At 36.2% G+C, this 24,942-nt stretch overlaps 1 protein-coding gene across 1 annotated transcript in view; it reads left to right on the forward strand.

Annotated features, from left to right (window-relative positions):
• Positions 1-1,385: 1,385 nt before the first annotated feature.
• Positions 1,386-24,942, forward strand: part of WDR72 (WD repeat domain 72) — a gene marked incomplete at its 5' end in the record, with an annotated part of 107,081 nt that continues 83,524 nt past the window's right edge. Inside the window, 6 exons of the mRNA XM_026060535.1 lie at positions 1,386-1,531; positions 1,881-1,977; positions 4,356-4,497; positions 5,013-5,258; positions 5,832-6,052; positions 7,483-7,678. Of these exons, the coding sequence (XP_025916320.1) occupies positions 1,386-1,531; positions 1,881-1,977; positions 4,356-4,497; positions 5,013-5,258; positions 5,832-6,052; positions 7,483-7,678 (1,048 nt within the window). The remainder of the gene's footprint in view (positions 1,532-1,880; positions 1,978-4,355; positions 4,498-5,012; positions 5,259-5,831; positions 6,053-7,482; positions 7,679-24,942) is intronic.

Consider the following 24,942-nt stretch of genomic DNA (forward strand, 5'->3'; position numbering starts at 1 on the left):
AGGAGGCACGGGGCCTTCTCCCCAGGCCCCGGACCATCACCACACAGACACCAATATGAGGAGTGGCAAAATGGCGTTTAATGAAGCGTGTCCTACTCTATTATAATGCTGTAAAGCCCCGCCTTCTTTTCCGGCAGCAGTGCTCCGCCCGTTACAACCTTCCCATGTTCCGCCCCGCAGTGCCTCCCTGCTCATCCTTTTTCCTCCACACCATACAGATTTTTTTATAAACAAAATCCATGTGCAGAATGTATGTATTTTTCACAGAAAACCTGTGTAACATGTTTTCTATTAATTTCTGTAATATTTTTCTCAAGAAATACCCATTTCTTGTAATGCTCCATTACACATTTGAGCAGTTATATTTTACTGGTCAAAGTAGTGGCATAGATGCATAAATTATTCTGGATTTTCAGCATCTATGTTTTAATGAGTATGTGGAACTTAAGATCATCATTGTCTTTTCTGGTTTTACTCCTAAATTAGAAGGATATGTGAGATATACCGTAGGGAGAGAGATTTATATGTGTGTTTAGAGTAGATACTTTTAACCCACTACTATAATGAAAATATAGAGCAAATTAGTTCTATATTCTATATGAAAAATCCATAGGAAATCTCTTTGTATAATTTATTCCAATAGTTTGAGGGAATAGATTTCACAATGTGGCTATAAATTCTCTCTCCATGAGGCCACTAGGAATGTGGATATGCAGACTGTATTCTAGGCTACTCTAGTCATATCCCATTTCTGTTTAAAAAGAGGTCCCATGAAAACAAAAAATTTCAATGTTTTTTTTTTACAAGCCCTAGAAGTGGAAGAGCTAGAAGCATTCTTGCAGGCAAATGGAGTTACATATTCTTGTGTTCGTTTTTAATTCATTTAATTTGTGAAGAAGAAAATCCGTTCTGTCTCCCCAAAGACAGAACAAAAATCTGCTTTGCTAAGAGATATATGCTGTGATTATGCCAGTAGTTTATCTTTTAAAGAGTACTTAAAGAATATGAACAGAAGCATTTAAAACTGTTCTCGAGAAATCTTCAGTCACATTTGTGCTAAATTCATTACTGAACTCCACACAAGAAATGAACTTTGTCCAGTAGATGTTAATAATGAATGCAAAGCAAAACAAAGTAAATCTTTTCTCATCAAAAATCCCTTAATATAGCTACTTTTTTTTATTGGCAGTTTCTTTATCTTAGAAGTATATGGTTTGATTCTGTGTTTATAGTAGTTTGGTACAAAAATCTTTTTGACTTTAAAAGAGGTCATCGGACTACAAGAGTGAAGCTAATGTTCTGTTTATTGATCCTTTGCCCCTAAAACTGTTTGAATTAAAATGAATGTGTCAATACTGGTTTTTTTACCACTTCTCTGAGCTTAGGTCTACGATTATTGTGACTTTTCTTTGCTGTGTACTGAATTCTGCAAAAGTGGTCAGTGCTTTGCTGGTGGAGCAGTACTAGCAGCTTACAGACTTATCATCTGGACAGAAGATGGTCACAGTTACATCTACCAGCTGCTGAACAGGTGGGCTCAGATGGGAAAATCACATAAAAAGTTCAGGTACAAGATGAACTTTGGGAGGTTTATTATGGAAAATCTCTGCATGTCGCAAATGATCAAAAACCAGAACAAAAACACTTTGGCACTCAAAGATTTACCCTGAATTTGGCAGCTCTCAGTCTTTGTTTAACACAGTGGGGGACACAGGAATAAGATTAGCCATGTAGAACCTGGGCAGCTGGTGCTGTGATTTCAAAAAAGTCACTTGTAATACTTATTCAGTAACTTTTAACTGAACTTGTGAATCTTGGGTGTTACTGTTCTGTTTTTTTAAAAAGATGAATTTCTAAAGCTTTTTTTTTTAATTATGCAGTGGGCTTTCTAAAAGCATATATCCTGCTGATGGAAAAGTGCTGAAAGAAACTGTTTATCCTCATTTACTCTGCTCTGCTGGTGTGAAAGAAAATAAGGTAACATCAGAAAGGTTTAAAGTGAGCTTCAAAAGCTATTTCCTGTTTTGTTTGTAGTTTACCAGAATGATCCACAGAACACTGTTTAAAACAGATTTAATCATTAATCTGATGAATAAGGCTTATTCCTTCATTTTAAAATTTTTACTTGGAGATGTTGCTAGTGTATTTTGCCTTGAAAATTCTGGCGTTACTTAAATTTTCTGCCAGAGAAAAAGAAACAATATGTTCAGCTATAGATTGCAGTGATTTTTTTGTTGTTGTTTTCTAGTCTTGGAAAAAAAGGAGCTTATTTTAAGTTAAAAGTGGCCTAGGACAGTTTTAAAACCTTTATTTTCAAATCTGTAAAAAGACAAAAATTATTTAAGTTACTTAATTTTTGTTCTATTGGAAAATTTATGCTTGTTTCATCAGACCTACATGAATAGACTCAGTTCCCCACATGCATAAATGTTTGAACCTGAAAGATCTTTTACTTGTAAAATGCATCCATCCTAATTGTGGGTTTTAATCTGTCTGGACATTTTGTCCAGAATACTGCTATCGTGAGCCTTCAGAGGCTTAATCGCATGCCTTTCTCGTTTGTTGTGAGTAGATTGGCAGTGTTCACAGTGCATAAAATTATCAGAACTATTGCCTGTGCCTTGAAAGAGCTTCTATTTTTCAGAAAAAAAGGAAGCTGGAAAAGTAGATGATAAAGTACTTAGTACTTCTGGTTAGGAGTTCATGTTCAGCAGGACATGTCACACACATTTCAAATTTAGTCGCTGACTAGACAAAGTTGGTCAAGTTGACTCATCTGTGTTGGAAAGCCTGCATCCAAATGACTTTTTAACTAGTGCTTTGTGTGACCACAGAGGTGGATGAGGAAAAACAGCTGATTAAAAATGGATTAAAATTAGAAGCAGAAAATCTGTAGCAGGGGTTCTTACTTTGGTAAAAATACAACTGCAACAAATTAAGTGTAACTGAGATTTTATCGCTGTGTAGCATCAAAACTAGAGCCAAGGCTGAGTCTTATTACTGACACTGTTTTTATGAAATAGTAATTGTTAGAAGACATGGAGTTCAATCCTGCCTGTAACTAAATTAGTTTTTGATGTGTATTACATGAGAACTTAAGTCATTAAACTGTTTCTGAAGATAAGCAAGAGGGCCCTATTTTTTTTTCTGTTTGACCAGAAACAGTGTCAAGTGTGTGGACTACTTTGAGGTTTTTATTGCTTTTTTTCCTTTTTGTTGGTACGTATAGGTTTTTAGAAAGTATTTTTGTTGCATATTCTTCCTAAGCCTGACAGATTTTAATTTCCAGTTGAAGGACAATAGAACAAGCCGTTCAGTTTTTCCCCTAAACATGTGCGATCTAAAATCAGATAGGATAACTGCTGAAGGTTGCCAAAAGGTCAGATATGAAGGGAAAGAAACTGCCAAAATGCATGGCTTAGCAAATAACTGGGCTACACTGGTGGTAAGAACCTTGTAGATAATTTTTTCCCCCAAATGTATGCATTTTTTAGTAATGTTCCCTGACACTCTTACAATTTACACTTGAGTATTTGCCTTCCTGCCTGATTCATTTTTTGATAGCAGTTTAGTGTGACGCAACAAAACTGCCTGTGTGACAGTCTATTTTGATTTCTATTCTTAGATTATTACTGAAGCCACATTACAGTACAGTGGCTTATTGTGCAATTCACTCCCAAATTTCAGTGTTGTAAATAAAATATATCCAGCAGGGGAACATTATTAAAATGCCTTAAAGGTACAAATAGACTTAAGCTATGCCTGCATTATCAAGTAGTAAAGTTGTGTAGAGCAGATCAGTTTGTGCTGATGACCTTGCATCCACACTATCCATGCCAGAGGGTGATGGGATTTGTTTTGTTTTTTTTTCTTGAGGCTAGCTGTTGTCTTGGACTGTATGCCCATTTGTGCCAGGAATGCAGTAGATGTGCTCCTGGAGATACCATGAATGAAGCTTTATTTAGTTTTGCTGTAAAGGTTGTCAAAGCTATATTTCACTAGAATTTTTCAGTCTTATTTTGGTGCTCATACTATTGTTTTCTGTAAGCTGCTGATACTACTGATAAATTCTCCTTATAGAGACAGTAAACCCCAGGAGCGCTCTCATTCCACTTTCCATCTGGGATGTAGGTTGAACCAAGGATAGTGGTAAGGCAGAGCTGATCTTTGAGGGATTTGCACCAGCAGAGTAGACCTGGGCTGAACAGAGCTTAGCCACAGCTAAGAATTCAACCATTGTTTGTCTTGCATTTCTGTACCTTTTGATGTCAAAACCTTTGATTTTGCAATTAAGAATTAAACCATTTTGTCAGCTTTTTTATATCAAAATACTAATTAACTGTTATTTTTGGCAGAGTTTCCCTTTTGTTATGGGCTTTATGAATGAAAGAAAAGAGCCTTTCTATAAGGTTCTTTTCTCTGGTGAAGCTTCAGGAAGAATCACCTTGTGGCATGTTCCTGATGTCCCTGTTTCAACATTTGATGGTTCACCAAAAGGTTTGGCAATTCCATACTCTCAATACATGTGTGTAGTTTTTTTTTTCTTTTTTTTAATTAAGTCTTTGGTAAGTCAGTTTTCATGAAAGCTTACTCATGAAAATGTTTTTCACACTAGAAAGAGGTGCTTATGCATCCATTCAGTATGATGATTACCTGTAGATAGAAAGAGCAAGAACTAACAAAGATGAGAGAAAAATGGACGTTATTTCTTCACAGGACTGCATGAATAAATGTTCCTATTTCCTTTTCATTTGCCCACAAACACTTCAACTGAACGTCATGAAAGTTTGCTTAGTTGGTCCTGCTTATGGCTGCTCATAGAGAGGTATAAAAGTAAGGATTTTAGTGAGAAGCCGTGTGATCTAATATGGAAAGTCATCTGCTGCTGTTCCAATTCTTAGGCTGCAGAAAGGATAAGATAGCAAAGAGCTGAAAGTGTGTATTTCATTTTGGGTTTTGGTTTTGTTTTGAGTTAAAACCAATAATATTCTTGACTCCTATTTTCCTTCTAGAGATCCCAATTACAGCAACTTGGACTCTTCAGGATAATTTTGATAAACACCATTCAATGTCAGAGGGCATTATTGATCATCTCTGTGCATCTGAAGATGGGAATGAAAGTGCACCAATCAGTTCCTCTGTATACATACCCAGTCTTGATAAGCTGGTTTGTGGATGTGAAAATGGGAAGATTTTTGTAACTCTAGCTTTAAAAACTGCAAGAGCAAGACTTTTAGAAAACATATACTTGTTGAAAGGTAGGTTTTAACACATTTCTGCCTAATTTCATCTGAATCAAGCATGGAAGAGTGCATACTTTTGATATCACTTTGAATCAAAATAAGTTTTTTAAAAAAAGAGAATAGAGGTGATGGTCAGGGACTGAACAAGGAAAATGGAAGATTATGATCTTTTTCTCTGTAGCTGGTTTATCAGATCACAGCTTAGTAATACCAAGGCTCTTTGCATAGTTAGGAGTCCTTGCTACAGAATAGCTGCAGGGATGCAATCACCTGAAGCTCAGGTGTGGGATGTCATGGTATGGGCAGTAGTCTGTTTTCCCTCTCAAAGATCATTCACAGAAGGGGGGAAAAAAATGCACCTCAGTAGACAGAGCTCATAATGCAGGACTTTGTCCTCCATTTTTGGAACAAATATATGCCAGATTCTCTGATCTCGTGTAAGGGATGTCTTGGCCTAAAACTCTGGATGGAAATACTTAGGTGTATTTAATTTTCTGAATTTCCTGACTTTTAGCAAATGTACTGTAAAATCTGGAACCTCTATTTTTAAAGGACAGAAATAATTTATTTAACACCTTGTTGTTTCAGATAATCTACCTTACAAAGTTCTGAATGGCCATAGTAGCAGAGTCACTTGTTTACTTTATCCACATGATAAATCGGCAAGGTTTGATCCAAGCTGGTTGTTATCAGGAGGCCAGGATTCTGTTGTGATCTGCTGGGATATATTTACTGGAGAAATTTTACACCAGTTTACTCTGCAATCTGGTCCAGTGACAGAGCTGTTACGACCTCCAGAAAACTACAGAGTAAGTAAAAGCATAATAAATGATGTCTAAATACATACATGTATGTTTGTGTGTGTGTATATATATATATAAAATAGGTACATATATATACATATTTTGATATATGTATATATACACACAAAAAATTATCTGGCAGTATTGTTCTGCAGCACCCTATTTTTGTTTTCCATTCAGTAATCACTTAATTATGACTTGTTTGAACATTACTTATAATTTCAGAGGGTTGATTTCCTGTTAGTTTGCTGTAATTTCAGTGATTCAGAAAAATGATCCTGAAACAGTGACATTTAAAGTCCTTAAGGACACTAAAATGGTGAATGGAATATTATTATCAAGATATATTTTAGTTCTAACTTGCTTCTGAATTTAAAAAGTGTAATCAATAAAGCTAGGGATTTAAATGTGGTAAGAGAAGACTTGGACCAACAGTATTTATGTAATTTTAAATATTTATGCTTGGTTCTGATTCCTAACACATTTGTGTGGTCCTTTTGTGTATGCTTGTTTTACATAATATTTAAAGAGATTTAGAGTAATTCAATTGAATTCTGAAGTATAAATTTAGAGAGTTCAGTACAGTAAATCTTTTTCTTGCGTGAAAAGTCCCTGGGCAAATTCTGGTGCCATTGCATTCCATGGGGCTGGGTTCTCACCCATTTCCTCTTAAAAAGCCTACAAGAACATATTCAATACTTAGGGCTGACTTAGTATTCCCACTTTAGTGAACTCTAAGTGGTCTAAAGGGTCTTTTGTTGCTTCTCTGCTTCGGCATCATTAACTACTTTGTGAGGGCCAGGACAAGTTTTAACGCTTGTAAGACTCTTTAGCCCTTTTTCTGTAATCTAAATAGGATTTAATGTTTGGACTGTGTTCCAGTTCTCTTTACAGGGCTGCATTTTTCCATAGGCTGAATTCCTCTGTCACCAAAAATTACTTGCAGAAAGAGAAGGCTTTGCAGGGATCAGATCCATATATTGTGAAATTAAATTGCAACATACCCAATTTTCCCCTAGAAATACATTGCCCTTGGTTTTTGTGTCATTAAGACCTGACGTACAATTTCATATTGAATAGCATTTTGGTTTAAGGTAACTTTTTACTACTTTCTCTTCTGGGACAAATGTTACTGTATATTTGATTGTATAATTACTGCTTTGGTAGGCGATATTTGATTATGGATGAATATGACTTATTTTTAAAACATTTGAAAAAGCAGAGAAGATTGTATCTTTCCTTGTATGGAGACTGAATTTATAGCTAGCATTTTAAAAACAATTTGGAAATGTAGCCTAAAATACAGCAATATTTTCCAAAATAAGTATGTTTTGGGAAAGAAGTTATCTGACTACATTTTCCAGGCTCAATTACGATGTGGTTGAATATGAGTGTGGTTGCAGTACAGACACTAAAGCTCTTAATCTGTTTTGCAGTTAAAAGACCACAGCATTGTGTGCTGTGTGTGCAGGGATCATTCAGTAGCAATTCTGCATCTTCAAGAGAGAGTGTGTCTCTTGCATGCCAGAAAGCATCTGTTTCCTGTGAAGATGATAAAATTTGACCCTGTTGAGAATCTACTAATTGTTGGATGTGAAGATGATTCAGTTTATATTTGGGAAATTGAAACAGGTAATACTATTTAGGGTTTTTTCCTTAAGTCTTTTTTTGGTCTGTTGTGCTGGGTTATATAGATGCAATTTATAGAGGGCCAAAGCGGAAATACTAAAGCATTGAATATATTAAAATTTTTAAAGTTTTATGTAAATAAGCAAGAAATAAGTTTATGTAATTCAAGGTATGTCACTAATAAAATGCAATAGCTTAAGTCAGATCCTGACAAGCAGATGATTAGCTGACATTGCATTGCAGTGAAATTAGTTGAATATTTCTGGAAGCTATAAATAAAAACATAAGTTATGTCCTTTAATTATTAACAAGAGAAATTTACTGTCCTAACAATCTCAAATTATAGCATTACGTTCTGCCTTCTTCAGCACAATCACAATCTCAGCAACCTTTTGAGTTAATTCATAATCAGTAATAATGGAAGACAATTAATTGCAAAGCTCACAAATGTGTAGTCAGGAAAACTAAAGCAGAGTATTTCAGCTTAAATTGTAGACTCTCAGGTGGTATGATAGTGTAGTGCTGATTCACAAGGATAGTAAATGTAGTTATTTGAACTTTGACAGACAGAACTATTAGAAGTTATAATGGGACCAGACATTGCAATACAGTGTTTCCCTTCAGTCCAGAGCCATGGGTCTTGGGGGAGGGGGGGGGCGGTGCAGTGCATGCTGAGTCTAGAACCATTTAAATCCGTGGAATATTAATATTGCATGAAAACAGTCTTACTAAATGTCCTGTGCAAAACTGAAATCATAGTGCTATTAAATAGCTTACTAACATCAGAAGCTTGTAATTTATGCAGTACCCTTTTGCCAAGTCCTTCATTAAATACTGGTATTCTGTACTTCAAAATGGGGAGCTTTTGTCTGAAATACAAACTCAGCATAGACACTGACTGAGCAATCTGTTAGAGTTTGTAAAGCACTGAGTTACTAGCATAAGAAATGCCAAGGCTTATGGCACTTTTCCTAATACACTGAATCATGTCTCTAATTTAAATAAGGTTTAGAATAAAATAAAATTGAATTAACTATAGTCAGTTAAAAACCCTGGTTTTTTTGAACTGGTGAGTTTTTCATGACTACCCAAAAATATGAAGTTCTCATATTTTTGCATTGTATTTTGAGTTTTGAAAATTCTTCTTTTCAAAAATGTCAGTAAGAAATTGTTAATAGAAGAAGATCTGGCCTTAGGAGACAGCTAAATTGTATATAGTGCTGTACTTACTCTTTGCTGTTTTGCTGTGTGATTGTAAGACATGAAATCTTTGCTTAAAATTTTAGCTTTAATTGCACTGCAGAGGGAAGCAAATACAAGGTCAAACTTGTAGATCAGCAGATCTACAGTATTGCAAATTGTGTTACTTCCCTCTTTTCTTCCTCCCTGTAAACAGAATGTTTTCTTAAGAATGTATTCCTTTCTGCTCCCAAAGATACTACTGGATCTCATTATTGCCTCCTGTAAAGACAGCCTGTATTTTGTCTGTGCAAATAGTATTTCTGTTAACAATAAGAAAAATTGTAAGCTACACCTGCCCTGTACTTCAGTGTAAAGTATATAAAGCAGTAAAAATGGAAATTATGTTGATTCTTCATGTTGACCAATTGCTCATGTTGTAGCTTTTACTTGTAGTAAAATGTTAAAGGTTAAATGGAAGATATTGTACTAATTCCTGTTATAACTAAAGGAAATAAGAGTAGTCATCTAACAGTTTGGTAATCATTAATAAATGCAAGCATTTTCATGGAGACTGTATGTTAGAGATGCTAGTCTCCAGCTGCTCTATATGCTTTCTTGTTCTTTTAAAATTGACACTGAAAACAGTTTAGGGGGAGAAAACTGTAATATAGAATGTTTGTTTTGCTTATTTCACAGCTGCAAAGGATGCATCTCAAAAACATGTAACTGTAGGTAGATTGTTTCCTAAGTGTATAGCGATTTGAGACTGACAAATCCTATTAAAGAACATTATACTTAAGTGTTTATTAACATTTCCTGTAGAATCATGTTGTAATCAAAGAATTTTTTTGTGCATTTGAAAAACTCAAACAAAACTGAGAAAATAAATCACAGAATCACAGAATGATTGAGATTAGAAAGGACCTTTAGAGATCATCTAGTTCCATCCTGCTGCCCAAGCAGGGTCACCTAGAGCGGGCTGCCCAGGATTGTGTCCAGATGGCTTTTGAATATCTCCAAGGAAGGAGACTCCATAACCTCTCTGGGCAACCTCTTCCAGTGCTCTGTCACCCTCATAGCGAAGAAGTTTTTCCTCATGTTCAGACGGAACTGCCTGTGTTTCTGTTTGTGCCTGTTGCCTCTTGTCCTGTTGCTGGGCACCACTGAAGATAGTCTGGCCCCATCCTCTTGACACCCTCCCTTCAGATACTTGTACGCGTTGGTAAGGTCTCCCTACTCAGTCTTCTCTTCTCCAGGCTGAACAGGCCCAGCTCTCTCAGCCTTTCCTCATAAGAGAGATGCTCCAGTCCCCTAATCATCTTGGCAGCCCTCCGCTGGACTCTCTCCAGTAGCGCCATGTCTCTCTTGTACTGGCGAGCCCAGAACTGGACGCAGTACTCCAGGTGTGGCCTCACCAGGGCTGAGTAGAGGGGGAGGATCACCTCCCTCGACCTGCTGGCAATGCTCTTCCTCATGCACCCCAGGATACCATTGGCCTTCTTGGCCACAAGGGCACACTGCTGGCTCACGGTTAACTTGTGCACCAGGACCCCCAGGTCCTTCTCTGCAGAGCTGCTTTCCAGCCTGTACTGGTGCATGGGGTTATTCCTCCCTAGGTGTAGGACCCTGCACTTCCCTTTGTTGAACTTCATGAGGTTCCTCTCCGCCCACCTCTCCAGCCTGTTGAGGTCTCTCTGAATAGCAGCACAGCCCTCTGGTGTATTGGCCACTTCTCCCAGTTTTGTATCATCAGCAAACTTGCTGAGGGAACACTGTCCCTTCATCCAGGTCACTGATGAATACATTGAACAATACTGGACCCAGTATTGATCCCTGGGAGATACTGCTAGCTACAGGCCTCCAACAAGACTTTGTGCCACTGAGCACAACCCTCTGAGCTCTGCCTTTCAGCTGGTTCTCAATCCACCTCAATGTGTCAAAGGACCACAGAACATTTTCTGTGTTCTCCTCCTTTCTTATCATAGCTACCATATTTTTAACATGATTTGTACCATTATTTTTTTTACCATGACTTAACTTTAGGTTTTAAAAATGAAACAGGTGAGACATTAAAGCTCTGAAACACTGATGTTGAGCATGCATTGATTACTTTTTGTATATTTTTTTACTATGCATTTGTTATTTCTTGATCCATAATATGAAATCCATGCTGTGGCTAATACATTTTTGCAGGATATACTGTAACAGCTCCTCAGGTGCTCCTATGGTATAGACTATGATTGTGAATGAAGGCTCAAACTCACAAGGTGGCTAAATCTTAATGGGCCTATTGACAAGAAATTGGATTCCAAGGAGGCTCAGACACCATGACATGTTGATGAAATGCTTAAAGTTTTTTTGTTTTTTTAGAAGGAAAGTAAGTTGGAACAATTATGTTAAGGATGTGATAGAGTATAATATAATCTATCATAGTACAAAAAGTTGAAAACTTAAGTTGAAGTTATTGACAAAACTTATTTGTATGGGTGTAAAGGAATCTTGCAGAAATACACTCATTCATATAAAGGCCTGTCTTTAGTAGGGCTTGTGTTGTACAGTGAAGTGGCAGCAGGAGTATAGCAGAATGTAGAACAGAATTGTTCCCATGTGTTCTGTGGTATCACATGCACTGAGAAGGAGGCTTATGTTTCACAGTTAATTATTTCATACTGTTCAAATAAATGTAATATTGTTTGTATTTTCTTTTAGATTCTGTAAGGAAAGTGTATATTTGAAAATTCTGGAGACTTAATTTATCATTAGTGTGTCCCATTAGTGTTTAAGAAAAAATGGTGCAAGTTAGCTCCCAGATACTTACCTTTTCAGCCTTTGGTAATTTTATTACTGCTTCATGGAACATCTACTATTAAGTAGAAATAGCGTTGACAGATCATAGTTACTACAAACTTGTGGGGAAAAGTAATTAAGTACTGAACAATCTACTCTGTCATATTTGAGTTGAAACTTTGGGCTGTTGACTTAAAGAACTCCCTCTGTGTAGGCCTGAGTGAAGAGAACAGCAGTTCTCTGTGTGTTGATGGAGAAGGCCAGCTCTGTGCACTGTTCAAAAGGTATCTTGCAGGATTAAATGATACTTGCACAGTGTAGGAGCTTTGAAGTCGCTCTCAACAGTGGGGATACTTTCACCTTCAGAGTGTGGAGCAATGAGGTGGTTCTTCAGTAAACACCAATCATTTGTGTCCTAGGTTCATGGAAAGTAAATACTACGGAGTGAATCCAATACTACTGCTGCTGTGTGTGCTTAGCAACAAGGAAAATGACTTCAAATCTTACGAATTTTGTAGAGATGCCTGGCCAAAATGCAGATTGCTGCACTCAGTGATACAAGCCCTAATCCTTTCTGTTGCCATATAATGGCCAAGACAACCCAAAGAAGTTAAGAGGATTGGAAAGGAGACAGAATCACATCTCAGATCAAGCTTTATTCTGGTACAGCTAGATAACATCACAGTAAAGTGTAGTGAATTCTTTGTAAGCCAGGGAGATTGAATAGCATAGGACTGTAATAGTACTACAGAGACAAAAAAAAAAAAACAGAGTATAGTTTCAGCTGTCTCTTTTGCAAGAAAAAAAAAAAGCCTATTCCAAGAGGTGGAAATAAAATGGATGCTACTGCATGTGTATATTAGATTCAAAAGGTTGCAGATGGTGAAAAGTATTTCTTTAAAGTGCTAGTGTGAAGAAGCAGGAATGAGAGCTACGATCTTCAGCTTTAAAGAGTAGCTGGAACATAAGGGCTGCAGTTATTTGCTGCATTAGTGACTGCCAATTTAATTTTTTTTTTCTCGTTCATGTTCTGCATTGGTAATTGAAAGATGCCATGTGGGGAGAGTACCTGGGAAATCCTACTAGATATACTGTAGTTTAATGTAAATTATATCTGTACTGTAGCAGAACATGAGAGGTCATGGCATTGATCCTTGAAATTGGCCTGACCTAGATCAAGAGCTACGTGGCTACCTGAGTGCCAGGCAGGCAGAGCAGTGTCCAGGCTCTCTCAGATATATGGAAAAGATGTACACAGCATCACAGTCTTCAGAGGTCTCTGCAGAAACAAAGGAGCATTTCATTATGGGTTGCATTTGAGCAAGCAGAGACTTGTATAGTACCCCCTGCCTACAGTTACCTGTGAGCCCATCCTCTGATGGGATAAAATCTAAGTGATGGGTTTGTGCTTGATTTCCATTATGGCAATGGATGCAAGAAAGCTTCATCTGTTTCTATGGTCAAAAATGTGTATTTCTTTGTTTTTCTTCTGGCTGTACAGTTAGCTTCATGACTTCATTACCTCTTTAAGTGAAATTCATTGGAAAACCTGATTTTTTTTTTCTTTTTATGTCAGATTCTTATATCACTGTTTGCAATTTTTAAGTCTGAACAGTGCTACTGTACTAGAGTTAATGGATAACTGGGAAAACAGCCAGTCTGTTCCTATTTCAGGATGTGGATTAAGGAATTTCTGTGAATATCTCAATATTTTCACTAGTGTAGAGTCAGCAGTAAGTCAATCTGACAGATGACTTGACAAAAATTTAGGGGCATCTAGTCCCTATGGCATCTTTCAGTTGTACCTATTTAGCTCCAAAACCATCCTTTCCCCTGGTAGTGAAGAGGATGACCCCTCAAACAAGTGAAAGATTGTTGTGCATAACAGTTTATCTTCCGGTTTCCTGTGACAGAGGTGGTTGTATTTTTTTTCAAAGGGTGTTCTGAAGTTCCTGAAGTATTTAAGATGTCTTTTAGATAGCTTTCATGGTATGTTTTTACATTTGACAGAATAACTTATTAAAACAAATATAACTGGGATGGAAGAAACATTATTATGCAGATGAAAGATCTAAGTCAGTATTTCTCCATGTACAGCTCACTGTAGCTTTTCATTAGATTGCCAAAGATACTTTATTTTACATGATAAGCAGGAGGTTTCCTCCAAGTATGATAGATTGCCTTTATTCCAAATGATTAGGCATTTTTAATATTGCTATTAGTGTACTTTTTGCTGAAATTTATTAAACACCAAGAATATAGTTGACTTCAAGTGGAATTCACCTTATCTAAATTAAGACATCTACCGCTGAACCTAGTTGTTTGGGCCGTTTTTATAATGAACGGAAGGAAGTAGAAATAGGCAAAAGCGCTTATTTTTTCCCTATTGACTACAAGGGGAGTCTTAAGCAATACAGAGGTAATTGCCTGCTGCTAGTACGAGTATAGAATAAGATGAATTGAATCCCATCCTTTTAGTCTTTGTAAAGTAAAATTATTTTATACTAAGCTAAATACTGCTGTTACATATATGTATGGGTAGTGATATGCAAAATGGTATAGAAGCTATGAACTAGTATCTGTGTAATTTAATGCATTTTATCTAGATTGTAATATATGAGTATGACTACTTCCCATTGCAGCAGAATTTTTCCATGACAATAAATATAATAACATAATAATACACTTGGAATATTAACATAGCATATGTACAGGATATGTTCTAAATCTCTGTGCTGGAAGACAAATACGAAAATCAATAACAAATTTTATTCTAATTTAAGTGCAGAATATCTTTTCAAATACTGTCACCACTTAAAATCCACCTCAATATGGAAATTAGTTCAGTTATCTGTATTGCTTTTATTGTTTCCTGAGTAGCTGGCATCTTTGTTTTTTCTTAAAGAAAAGGTAAATAGTGTGAGAAGAACTGCAGTAATAAGTGATTTGTGTTTGTTTTTCTTGGTGTGTACAACATATGGCAACATGTCTACAGAGCCATCATTCTATCTAGTATGTATTGAGAGTGGGGGAAGAACAGGGGCAGACACTAAACCAGTGTTCCTTGCTGCCATTTATCAGAGTTAGATAACAAACAATTTAATCAAACTTTTTGTTTCAATAGTAATTTTCAAAGTTAATTTTATTTTGACTACACTTTTTTTGTTTATCCAGGAAATGTAATTTTGAGGGACTTTCTTCCATGGCAAAACTACTGTTATTGCTTATGCTATATTAGGATTAATTCAAGTACAGATACAGCTCATTTGCATTCATAGTTTCAGTGTAGATAAAACCCAGTGTGATCAGAGAAATCTGTCCAAAATGGAAAACCACAGCTGCCTTGGGCTTCTTTCAGAGCTGGTTGGTCAGGGTGCTTTCGCATGTTATTGAAATAGTGTCACTAATTTTTTACTACTTAGAAATTGTTTTATACAAGTGATTTGGTGCTTTGTGATGTCTCTAAACTTTGTGTCATTTCATAAGCCTCTGGCCTGATCTTGCTTTTTCATATGAGACCAGATTTCTTAATTTTGCAAAAGCACTGAATAAACTGGAGGATGATCCAATCATTCAGGACCAAGAAACTCAATTTATCTGGTGACTGAAAATACTAAATACGTTTTTAAAATATACTGTAGTTAAATTATTCATCATTTTCAAATAAAAGAAAAAAAAATTTCCACCTTGTACTACCAGTCTCTATAGGAGCTGTGGTGATCATAGCAATTTTGGTATATAATCTGTTTCTGTTGATAGTACTGATTTTACTGTATCTACTTGAAATATGCATTGCTAGGAAATGCAGTTCCTGAGATAGTATTTAATTATAAATGCTGTAATATGCTTTTTATTAAGTACCTGTTTTTGTTTTTTTTTCTTTTCTGAGTATCCTCACCTCTGAATTGTTTATGGGTCCGTATCTTTTACTTATTGATGTTCAATACCATTTAATTACATGCAGGGCAATTAAATTAATTAAAATAACAAAGGAAATAACTATAGTTTTCTGTATAAAATTGAGTTATAGAAGAACAAGAAATACATAAAGAGATTTTAATAAATTATGGCTATGTGACTACAGCTAAGAGGAGTTTTTGAAATGAAGCTTTGAAGAGCTCTGAGATGCTGAAGTTAAGACCACTTGTGCAAATTTAATTCATGCTGCTTCTGTGTTTACCTTCTGATGTTTTTCATGCATCTCTTCTCTTGCAGGTAATTAGTAAATAAATGTCTATTTGGTATTTTGGTTTACCAACACTATTCAGTGTGTGCTCCTTTCTCTGTTTATGCCATGCTATTCAAATCCTGTTCTGAATATAAAACTTAACTTTTTCATGTGTTTTTCCATTTAGGTTATCACAGTAACAGTATTTCTGCAATGTCCCTGTCATGTGCATTATGATTGCCTCTGCTTCTAACTTCTGCATCTAAGCAGGAGGAATCCTACAAATGATAAATTCTTCTGTTATGTGCTCTGGGATCATTCTTAGTACACTCCAGATGTTATGTAATTTGAAAACTAAGTTTTTAACATATAATGCACCAGAGACTTGCATAAAACAGTGCTAGTTACCTTAATTCAGAGATTTTCTGTGCTTTTGTTTCCTGACTTTGCAACCTTAGCATTATATTGATGTATAATTTTCTGCATGTGTGTAGTTGGATTTTTTTTAATGGAGCAAAATGAAAGATTTATCACTTCTTTTCACAATAACAAGATTGATTGTTGTCATATAGCCTGGACTCTGTATAGAACTGTACTGCATGAGCAAACCAACGTGGCACTGCTGGTATATTAGTACTGCTCCAGTCAAAACTGCCATTGTGGTGGGAAAGGCATCAGCATTGACAGTGTACTTCATGGAAGTGTTAGGTTCAGTTTTGAGTCCGTGCTTCAAGTTATGAAGATTTTATGAATGTTTTGTGACTCTTAACATGGTTTGAACCATTTTTTTGCTGAGAAATGAAAAAATACAATGTACGCTAGCTGTCAAGTATAGGAAACTTTAGCTCAAGTAGTTAAAACTTAACTTTTTTTTTTTTAAGAGAAAATTTTTAATTAGTTTGGCAGCACTAAAATGTGCATTGCCTTCCTTTAGTTAAATCCATCTGTATGGTCATTTTTCATTACAAAAAAATTTATAAGAGAAATGACTTCAGAAATACTCTGAATATATTTTCTGCAATGTTAATGCCACATTCATTAATTCAAATTGTTTTATAAAAGTTCTTCTGTTTTAGAAGCATCCTTGCTGTGGAGAAAATGAAATTGCTCTTACACTTAGTGGTATTATAGATCAAATCTTTGATCACATTGGCAGTCAAACATGCTGGAACATTCTCAAACACTGTAAGATAATTTTTAAGTGGTTATATATGCACCAATATTTTTATAGTTGGTGCCAACAAAAAATGTTTCCTAAGCCTGTGATAAACTCTAAAACAGTGTCAAATGTAGTTGCAGAAGTTGTGTATGTAACTGAGGAGTTTACTCATTTGTCCTAGCATTAAAACATCAAAGTTGAAGCAATAAACTTGCATCATACTTTGCTGGTTGAGTTTCAGTAAAAAGAAATACATTGTGTGATTGTCTTGCTAGTACCCTGTGATGATGGTTTGGTGTAATCAGAAATGTAGCTGGTCTTGCACCCCACTTGGAAGAAGGAAAATGTTCTGTATCACCTTACTGAAATCCCTTTTTTATGGTGCAGGTGATACAGTGCTAAGGGAAGTCACCAAGAACTGACTGACCTAGTCTCTATTGGTCAGAGTAAAATGTTACAAACACAGGTCTCAAACTGCAGTCTGTTGAAAAACTTTGATATGTCTTGGTTCATAAGTTTCTTACAGCACTAATTTTACTTTCTTGTGGCTAGCAATATGTGAAGGCAGTATATTCTAGGAAAATGAGAAAGAAAGTATTGTCAAGTGAAGTCGCAATCATTTCTTTAAAGGGTTTTGTGAGACACTTTTTTAAAACAGTGTCATTAACCTTGATATTCTGCAGTGTAATAATAATGATGATACAGCATTTCTTTTTTTGATACCCTTATTTAGTATGACTGACAGCTTTTCTGGTTTGGAAAGAAATTAGTGATTAAACTGTTTAGAAAACTAAACTTTAGATCCCCTCCAGTGGCTTTGAGGAAGTGATTTGTTTTTTGAGTTTTAATAAAATCTTCAAAACAGTATCAAAGTGAACTTGGTCATTAATTTAATATACATTTATGCCTAGGTAATTGTAGAAGCAACCATAATTGTGCCCCTGTGACCTTTTAGTCCTTGCAAAATTTAATGATTTAGTCTCTTTCATTGTCTTTCATTTTCCCTTTCTCTCCATCTCTCCATCTTTCTTTTTCTCTCTCTTGAGGTCATTGGTCAGAATTAGATTTGAGTGGGTGAGTGTGGCCTGGCTGATAAATCCTGTGGTTGCTTTTTGTATGCTGGAGGCTGTGCTGTAGCTAGGGTCAAGGTCATAGTGATCACTACTGTTTTTTCAATGCAGTCTGTATAGCCTAAAGATCTGGGCTGATGCAAAACCCTGTTTTAGATTTGTTATTTCTGTAACTCTTATGAGACATACTATATAAATACAGAAAAATATTCTTTTTACATGCTGCCATACCACATGCTTGGGAGCAAAAGGATCTATTAATATTAAGTTTGTGAGAAGTCTGTTTATTCATTCACTTTCCCCTGGCTAACAAACTTTGCCTCCAGGGTCCCATGCCCCTTATCAGAAATCCACATAATTTCTGTATTTGCAGGAGCAAGATGCAGTAACTGTGAAATGGTTTTGTTAGGAAGGAGACATGAGGTCGATCTCTATGCAGTTCATGTGAGCAAGGCAGTGAACTTTGTCTCTACTGGTGATAAACTATAAATCTTCGAAAGTGCCAAGTGGCCAAATTCCATGATAGATGTTGCTTGATAGAAATGCCTATGCAGTAGTTCTAGTCAACTCTTGTTAGACTTTTCAATAATAAAATTAAACTTGTGGTAATATTGCTTTAATTTATGTTAATGAAAACAGTGAAGTGGTAGAAGGCTTTCAGAGAGATGCCAGGTTTTCAGGAAAATACAGTGTATGACAAATTGCTTGACTGATTTTTTTTTTTTTTTTTTTTCTTTCCAAGAAACTCTGAGTAAAATTTCTATCCTGTTTCAGACTAACCCTATGCTTCAGAAAATGTATGCTAACCTCTTTTCCCCTTCTCCTATCATTCAGTCATTGTCTTGTACACACACTCACAAAGTCCATGCATATGTTCACACCTACATAATATCTTTGCTTCCTTCATTTTAGAATTACACAAAGTATTGGTAAGTGCATCTTTTAAATAAGAGATTTGTTTTGAGTCAGGTACAGGTCCATGAATGCACACAGAATATGGGCTCAAATATATGCTTGCTTGTACAAAAAACATGCTTGTGGTTTATTTCATGCTTTTTCTGATAATAGCCCAAATCTGTCTCGTTTGATTTTCTTAACAGTGATCTTTCTAAAACAGTTATATTACATGTAATTTCATCATCCATGTGAAACTAAAGAATGGCCCTTACAAAAGTATGGCTCAAATATTAAGTACCCTGTTGCATTACTCTGAGGAGATAATTGAAGACTCTGAAAGGCTTATCTCCCCTGAAGGGAGCTTTTCATATTTGGAAAAAGGCTCTAGTGATTTAGCTGTTTTGTTCTTAGGTCATGGTCTGACCTTCAGCGTTAATAGTCAGGGCAGACTCCACGTGGGCTTAGGCCTTCTTGATTTCTCCTCCCCTGCTCTTGCTTTGCATTAAGGTGTCCTTAGAGAAAGGGAGAACCTGCAGGGAGGGAGTTAACCCAGCTGTGCACTTTTGAACTGAGACAACATGTTGGGCCAGGAGTACTGTAGCTCTAGGAAGATGTAGTGCAACATTAAACAAGTTTTTTCTTCTTTAGAAAATCTTTCTCTAAGAAAGCAATTCTATGTGGAAATTCAAAGTGTATTAAAGGTAACACACAATGCAAATGATATGCACATGATAACATGCATTGAATGATGCAGTGATTGAAAGCTGCCATCTCACTGCAGTTTCTCTGAACATTTTATGCTATTGCCTACATCCATTTCTAAAAGAAAAAGGAAACTTAGTTCTTGGTTGGCATATGTTGAAAATGTGAATAATTGAAAATAAGTCATAAATAAGAATATATATGCTTTGTCGAAGCTTTTTAATTTGTCAGCCTTTTAGTTAAGATTTAATTTCTTGCCTTTTCCATGGCATCTTCTTTTACACTTGTAAGCCTCAGGTCAGTCCAGCTGCCACTGACTAATTCATATTGTTTTCTTTCTATGTAAATTTGGGCCATTGTTCAGTAAATATGTAGGGATGTATAATAATAAAAGGCAGAGGAGCTTGGGTGAGTCCTTGAGTCTCAGAAGCAAAAAGCAATGTCACCTTTTTCCAAAACTAGGTAAGCTAAGGACATATGTTTTTATGCAGAGAATAGCCTGATATTTTAATGTATACTTGAGATACTAGATGGAATATAAATGGTATTTAGCTGTATGTGTCCATGCTTAAGAGGATGCATGCCTTAAAGACAGGTGATAGTTGATCTCAATTCTTGCTTTGTTATTAATAATAATAAAGTATGATGATATAGAAAAAGAGACAGTGGAATTAAGAACTGATAGAGCATAGTATGTGCAGTCAGAAAAAAGTTTATTGATCTCATGGAGGGATGTCATTCTGGACATTAAGGGATGTGTTCTCTTCCTTGCCCTGTGTCTCAAATGGTAAGACAAACTGTCCACATCTCTTCCTGAGTTCAGAACTGGCCACTTCCACTCAGCTGAACCGAGCACACTTACTGTATCTCAGCAGTTCCTGTTACAGGATTATTGCCCTTTGTTTAAGACAGCTTAGATGGAGCCAGAGAAAACTGGGGAGCTGTAATGGCCCTTCTCCTCTAGGCTAGGCCTGCAGCAGAAATTGAGCCAAGTGCTGGAGAACTGCTCTTTCTACCTACATATCTATAACTGTATTATATGTGATATTCCAGAAGTTTTCTTTATATTGTTCTTCGTTGCTTTCTTTAACTAAAGCAGGCATTAGTCTTATTCTGACAGTAGTTTGCTAACGATATTTTGAGAATGTCTTCAGGAGAAGACATCAGTAATATTTAGTGACTGGACTCCCTGCAAAAATCTCCAAATGGAAAAATGACTGTCGAGTGTCTGCCAAATCTGTTTTGCTCACAAGTTACTACTCTACATGCTTCTGTATATCATGCTCTAATAACAGTGTCTCTAAATTGTTATCTGTTGCTATATGTAAAACATCCTGAGGATTTTAGAGATAAGTGGCTTTTTATAGGCAGGCTTTGGTTGATCCATCCCATCTATATTTGTAGGTTGCATTGAAATTTGTGTCTTGATGTTGGATGGAACAGTATATGCTTATTTAATGCAATGTTTGCTCCATCTGGTTTGGGCCATTTGGTGTTGGTGATAGAACTAGCAATTAAAATTTTCAGGCAAAATGTTCGACCACTGTCTTGAAGCTGTATTGTAGACTTGTAAAATTCAAGCATCTTCTAATGGGGAACATGAAGTTTCTGTTTGTCTGACTCTGCATAGAAAAGAAGTGGATCAGAGTCCCTTTTCAGATGAAACGTATATATGGAAAGAAAGATCTTGACAGAAAATAAAACTCCAGGAAGTGGCTAATATTACGGATGAACTTTGGTCTGAAAGACGTTTATTTTGCTTACTAGTAAATTTGAAGAAAAGGATTTGTTCTTAACCAGATGCTCTTTTTTAAAATAAAATTAATTCTGAAACAATTCTTTGTTTGCACAGATCACTCTAACACTATAAGATTCAGCTGAGTTACTAGGTCACAACAGCATTGCAATATTGAGGATGTCTTTTCAATACTTTAGCTGTGACAGCAAGCAGAAAGCACTGGAGCCTGGTGATATGACAGGTCATGTGATGTAAGTGAATACCTCATCTTGAGGCATGATAATATGCATGACCTCCTCTGGTAAAAATGCATCATTCAGTAGGAACCCAGAGAACTGCATGGACAGCTCTAACACCAAGAGACCCAATTTATAGTACTTGGTCCAGAAGAGGAATAAGATGTTGTAACAGTCTCTAGCCAGTCACATCTGGTGGTCCAAAGCTGCCCAGGAGAGTGAAATACTCCAGTCTTGTCTGTTCTTGAGACTTGGTTGCCATGGTCACAGCTTTAGAGAGATAAAGACTTTCTTTTCCTGTATTTTGTATGTGTAGTAGGGGGTCATAGTTGTGGTATTGCTGCTCTGTAGAAAACCATATCTGTTTCCCCTTGATCCATTGTTATTTTATTCTCCCCAATCAAAAGCTTTGGGGCTCACTTGCTTTTAAAACACTGCAGGCTTGAGTTGTCTTTCTCTCCTCTTTCTTAATCCCATGCACAGTCTGTGTCTTTTATTATTCTTTTTATTTTCTTTTAGGAATATGTTGTCTCTTATTTAAAAGATAAGTGTTTCTGGAACAGTAATCACCCCACCCTGCTACTCTTTTGATTGTTTGCATTGGTCAGAATGTCTTTGTCAGATAAACAGGTTTTTTCCACTATATTTGTTTCTTTTAAAGATGTTCATCCTGCAATGTGTTTAGGAGTCAAAATCATGATGTCTTCCTTTGCTTTGTCTCTGCTACATACTTTGCAATTGAGTTATATACTTTCATTTTGGTTTCCATCTCCTGAAGTACATTGGATAAAATAAATGCCTTGTAATATTTTCTTCAACACCAACTCCCTTCCATCATCACGCTCATTTCCCTGTGCACTTTGTGCACTTTTATTGCAACTCCAGATGTATACACAACTCTTCATATACACACATACAAAGAGCTGTGACTAACTAGTATATGGAAGCAAGTGCATTTTTTAAGAAAGGAACCGTCTTCTAGAAAGTGCTACTTAGGATCCTTAGGAATTTGAGATAGCTATTATAAATGACACAAATGATTTTAAGAGGGAGCTAAATACATTTTTGAAATTGATTGTATGATGTAGTCGTTGTTTAGGAAGAATCTAAGTTGGTTGTCCAGGGCATTCTGTTCTATTCAATGTTTCTGTCTATAAATATGTTTAAAAAAAAATAAGGATTATGACTCCTGTATCTGTGAATTCTTGCAAATTTCTTGCCTAGTATGAACCTAGAAGGGTTTTTGGTTGATAAGCAGTTAACTTTCTCCTTTCCAAACTAGAAATAGTAAGTGATGTACTTGCTATGGCGTCATCCTGCCATTGATGGAAACGAATTTGGTAAGTAACAGAAGTGATCAGTAACTCTAACACCCTTTCCTTTGTTTCTCAGTTTGCGTCCAAAGTCTGTAAGATGTAGAAACACACCTGCCAGCATTTGAAAATTATGTCTATACATATATGTGTACATATTTTACATACATATGCATATGTATACATGTTTAAAAAAATGCATTTGTGTACATCAAGACTGGCTGTTCGTTCCATTCAGGCCGTGGTCTCCAACAGTGAATTTCTACTGTCACCATCTCCTTCTGCAATTGTTACCATTACTTCCAGTCTCTGTCCTTTTCCATCAACAGCAAGTTAAATTTTCAGGGGAAGGGACTCAATCTTTCCCTCAACCAGAAGCTGAAAACTTTTCTCTGAGCCTGTTGCCAGAGCCCTAATGTATGTAAAATAATGCAAATGCTAAATACATATTTTTACCCCTGTATGTACATGTGTGTATATATATGGGAAGGTAAAAAATCAGAGAACTCAATTACAGGTTTTTTGGAAATATGGTTTTATCCTCTTCTGCAAGTATGATGATCTTTAAATGATCATATCCTTTTATTTCCACAAGATTCTTCAACAGGGTGGTCTGGCTCTGGGGATGACTTGGGATTATGTGGTGAAGGAGGCTATTATCTGCAATCTTGTCTGTCTCATTTGCTGCGTGAGAGGAAAGGTGAGGAGTGAATGAGTTAGGGAATTTCAGAGAATAAGAATGATATTCTCCATGATGGCAATGTAGCTGACTTCTGCTTGGGAGCCTGGATTCTATCTCTGTTTGCCACGTGGTGTTAGGCAAGTCACTTGTGACCAAATGATGAAGTTTGGTTTTAATTGTTCATTTTTCATTTTTGAAATACCTGATCTGTGACCAGGATATTTGATGGGGAAGACCTGAATATTTGAAATTCTGTCTAATGTTAAATAGTATGTAAAGTCAGGTCTTTATAATTTAATAGTGTCCCCCAAATTAGTGGATTTATTAAGATTTTTATTGCAGTCCTGTGCCTTAGCTCCTTGCCTGTAAAGTAAAGATAACAACACGCATGCACCGGCAAAAGCAACACAGACAACAATGATGTATGCATTCTCTGCATAGTGGACTTGCAGCAGTATGTTGTAGAGAAAGCTTAGTTCTTCGCACTTAAGGGATTGAACTACTTTCTTCATGACTTTTATTCATCTTGTGCCCTGAATGTTGCAGGAGGACCTGTGCAGGCAAAGGATATGTTTATAGTCCTAAAGGCTACACTGCATGCATACTCCAAAATAGTACTGAATGAGTAACTGTAGTATTTCCAGACTTCTTAATGGTTAGCTTTGCAACCATCATAATACCCTTAAGAATGTGCGAACACATTCCATGCGTACATCTAGTACGGATTGTATTAATCTTTCATTGTAGGCTTTTATGAATATAGCTATTTTCATGCTTGTGAAATATCCAGATGTTGCAGTGATGGGAGCTTTGCAGCTAGTTTTGTTTGAAGTGCTTATAGGCAGCCTGACTGTAGAGTTGTAGTTCTTGGGCAACTTGCTATCCTTCCAGTTAATATTCAGTTCTGTAACAGTCCCTGTCACTGGCTGCAAATTGTGGGGATGGGAGAAGAAAATTATGTCTTAAAGAGCTGGGCCTGATCCTTACCTTTCGGTGCTATATTATAGCAGTCTGTGGCATTCAACTGAGTTGTAGGGGACAAAAAGAATCAGTTGCATTACCTTCTTCTGCTCAGAGTGTAAAGACTCTTGGCTGTTGAAGTAATGGAGGTAATACTAAAGTGAACAGAGAGGGATGAGTTTCAAAGAAAAAATTTCAGATAAAGAGACTTTTTATACACACACACACACACACACACACACAAATATATCGTATGAGATCCCTCAATCCCAGTCCAATATTTTTAGCACTTTGTTACATGCTTTTTTTCTGGTAGCAGTGAAAGGGAAAATTCATGTTGGATTACTTGAGGCTACAAAGATTTCAAACTTAA

The sequence above is a fragment of the Apteryx rowi genome, unplaced genomic scaffold (genome assembly GCF_003343035.1).
Source record: "Apteryx rowi isolate R43461 unplaced genomic scaffold, aptRow1 scaffold_17, whole genome shotgun sequence".
In the NCBI taxonomy this organism is placed as follows: Eukaryota; Metazoa; Chordata; class Aves; order Apterygiformes; family Apterygidae; genus Apteryx; species Apteryx rowi.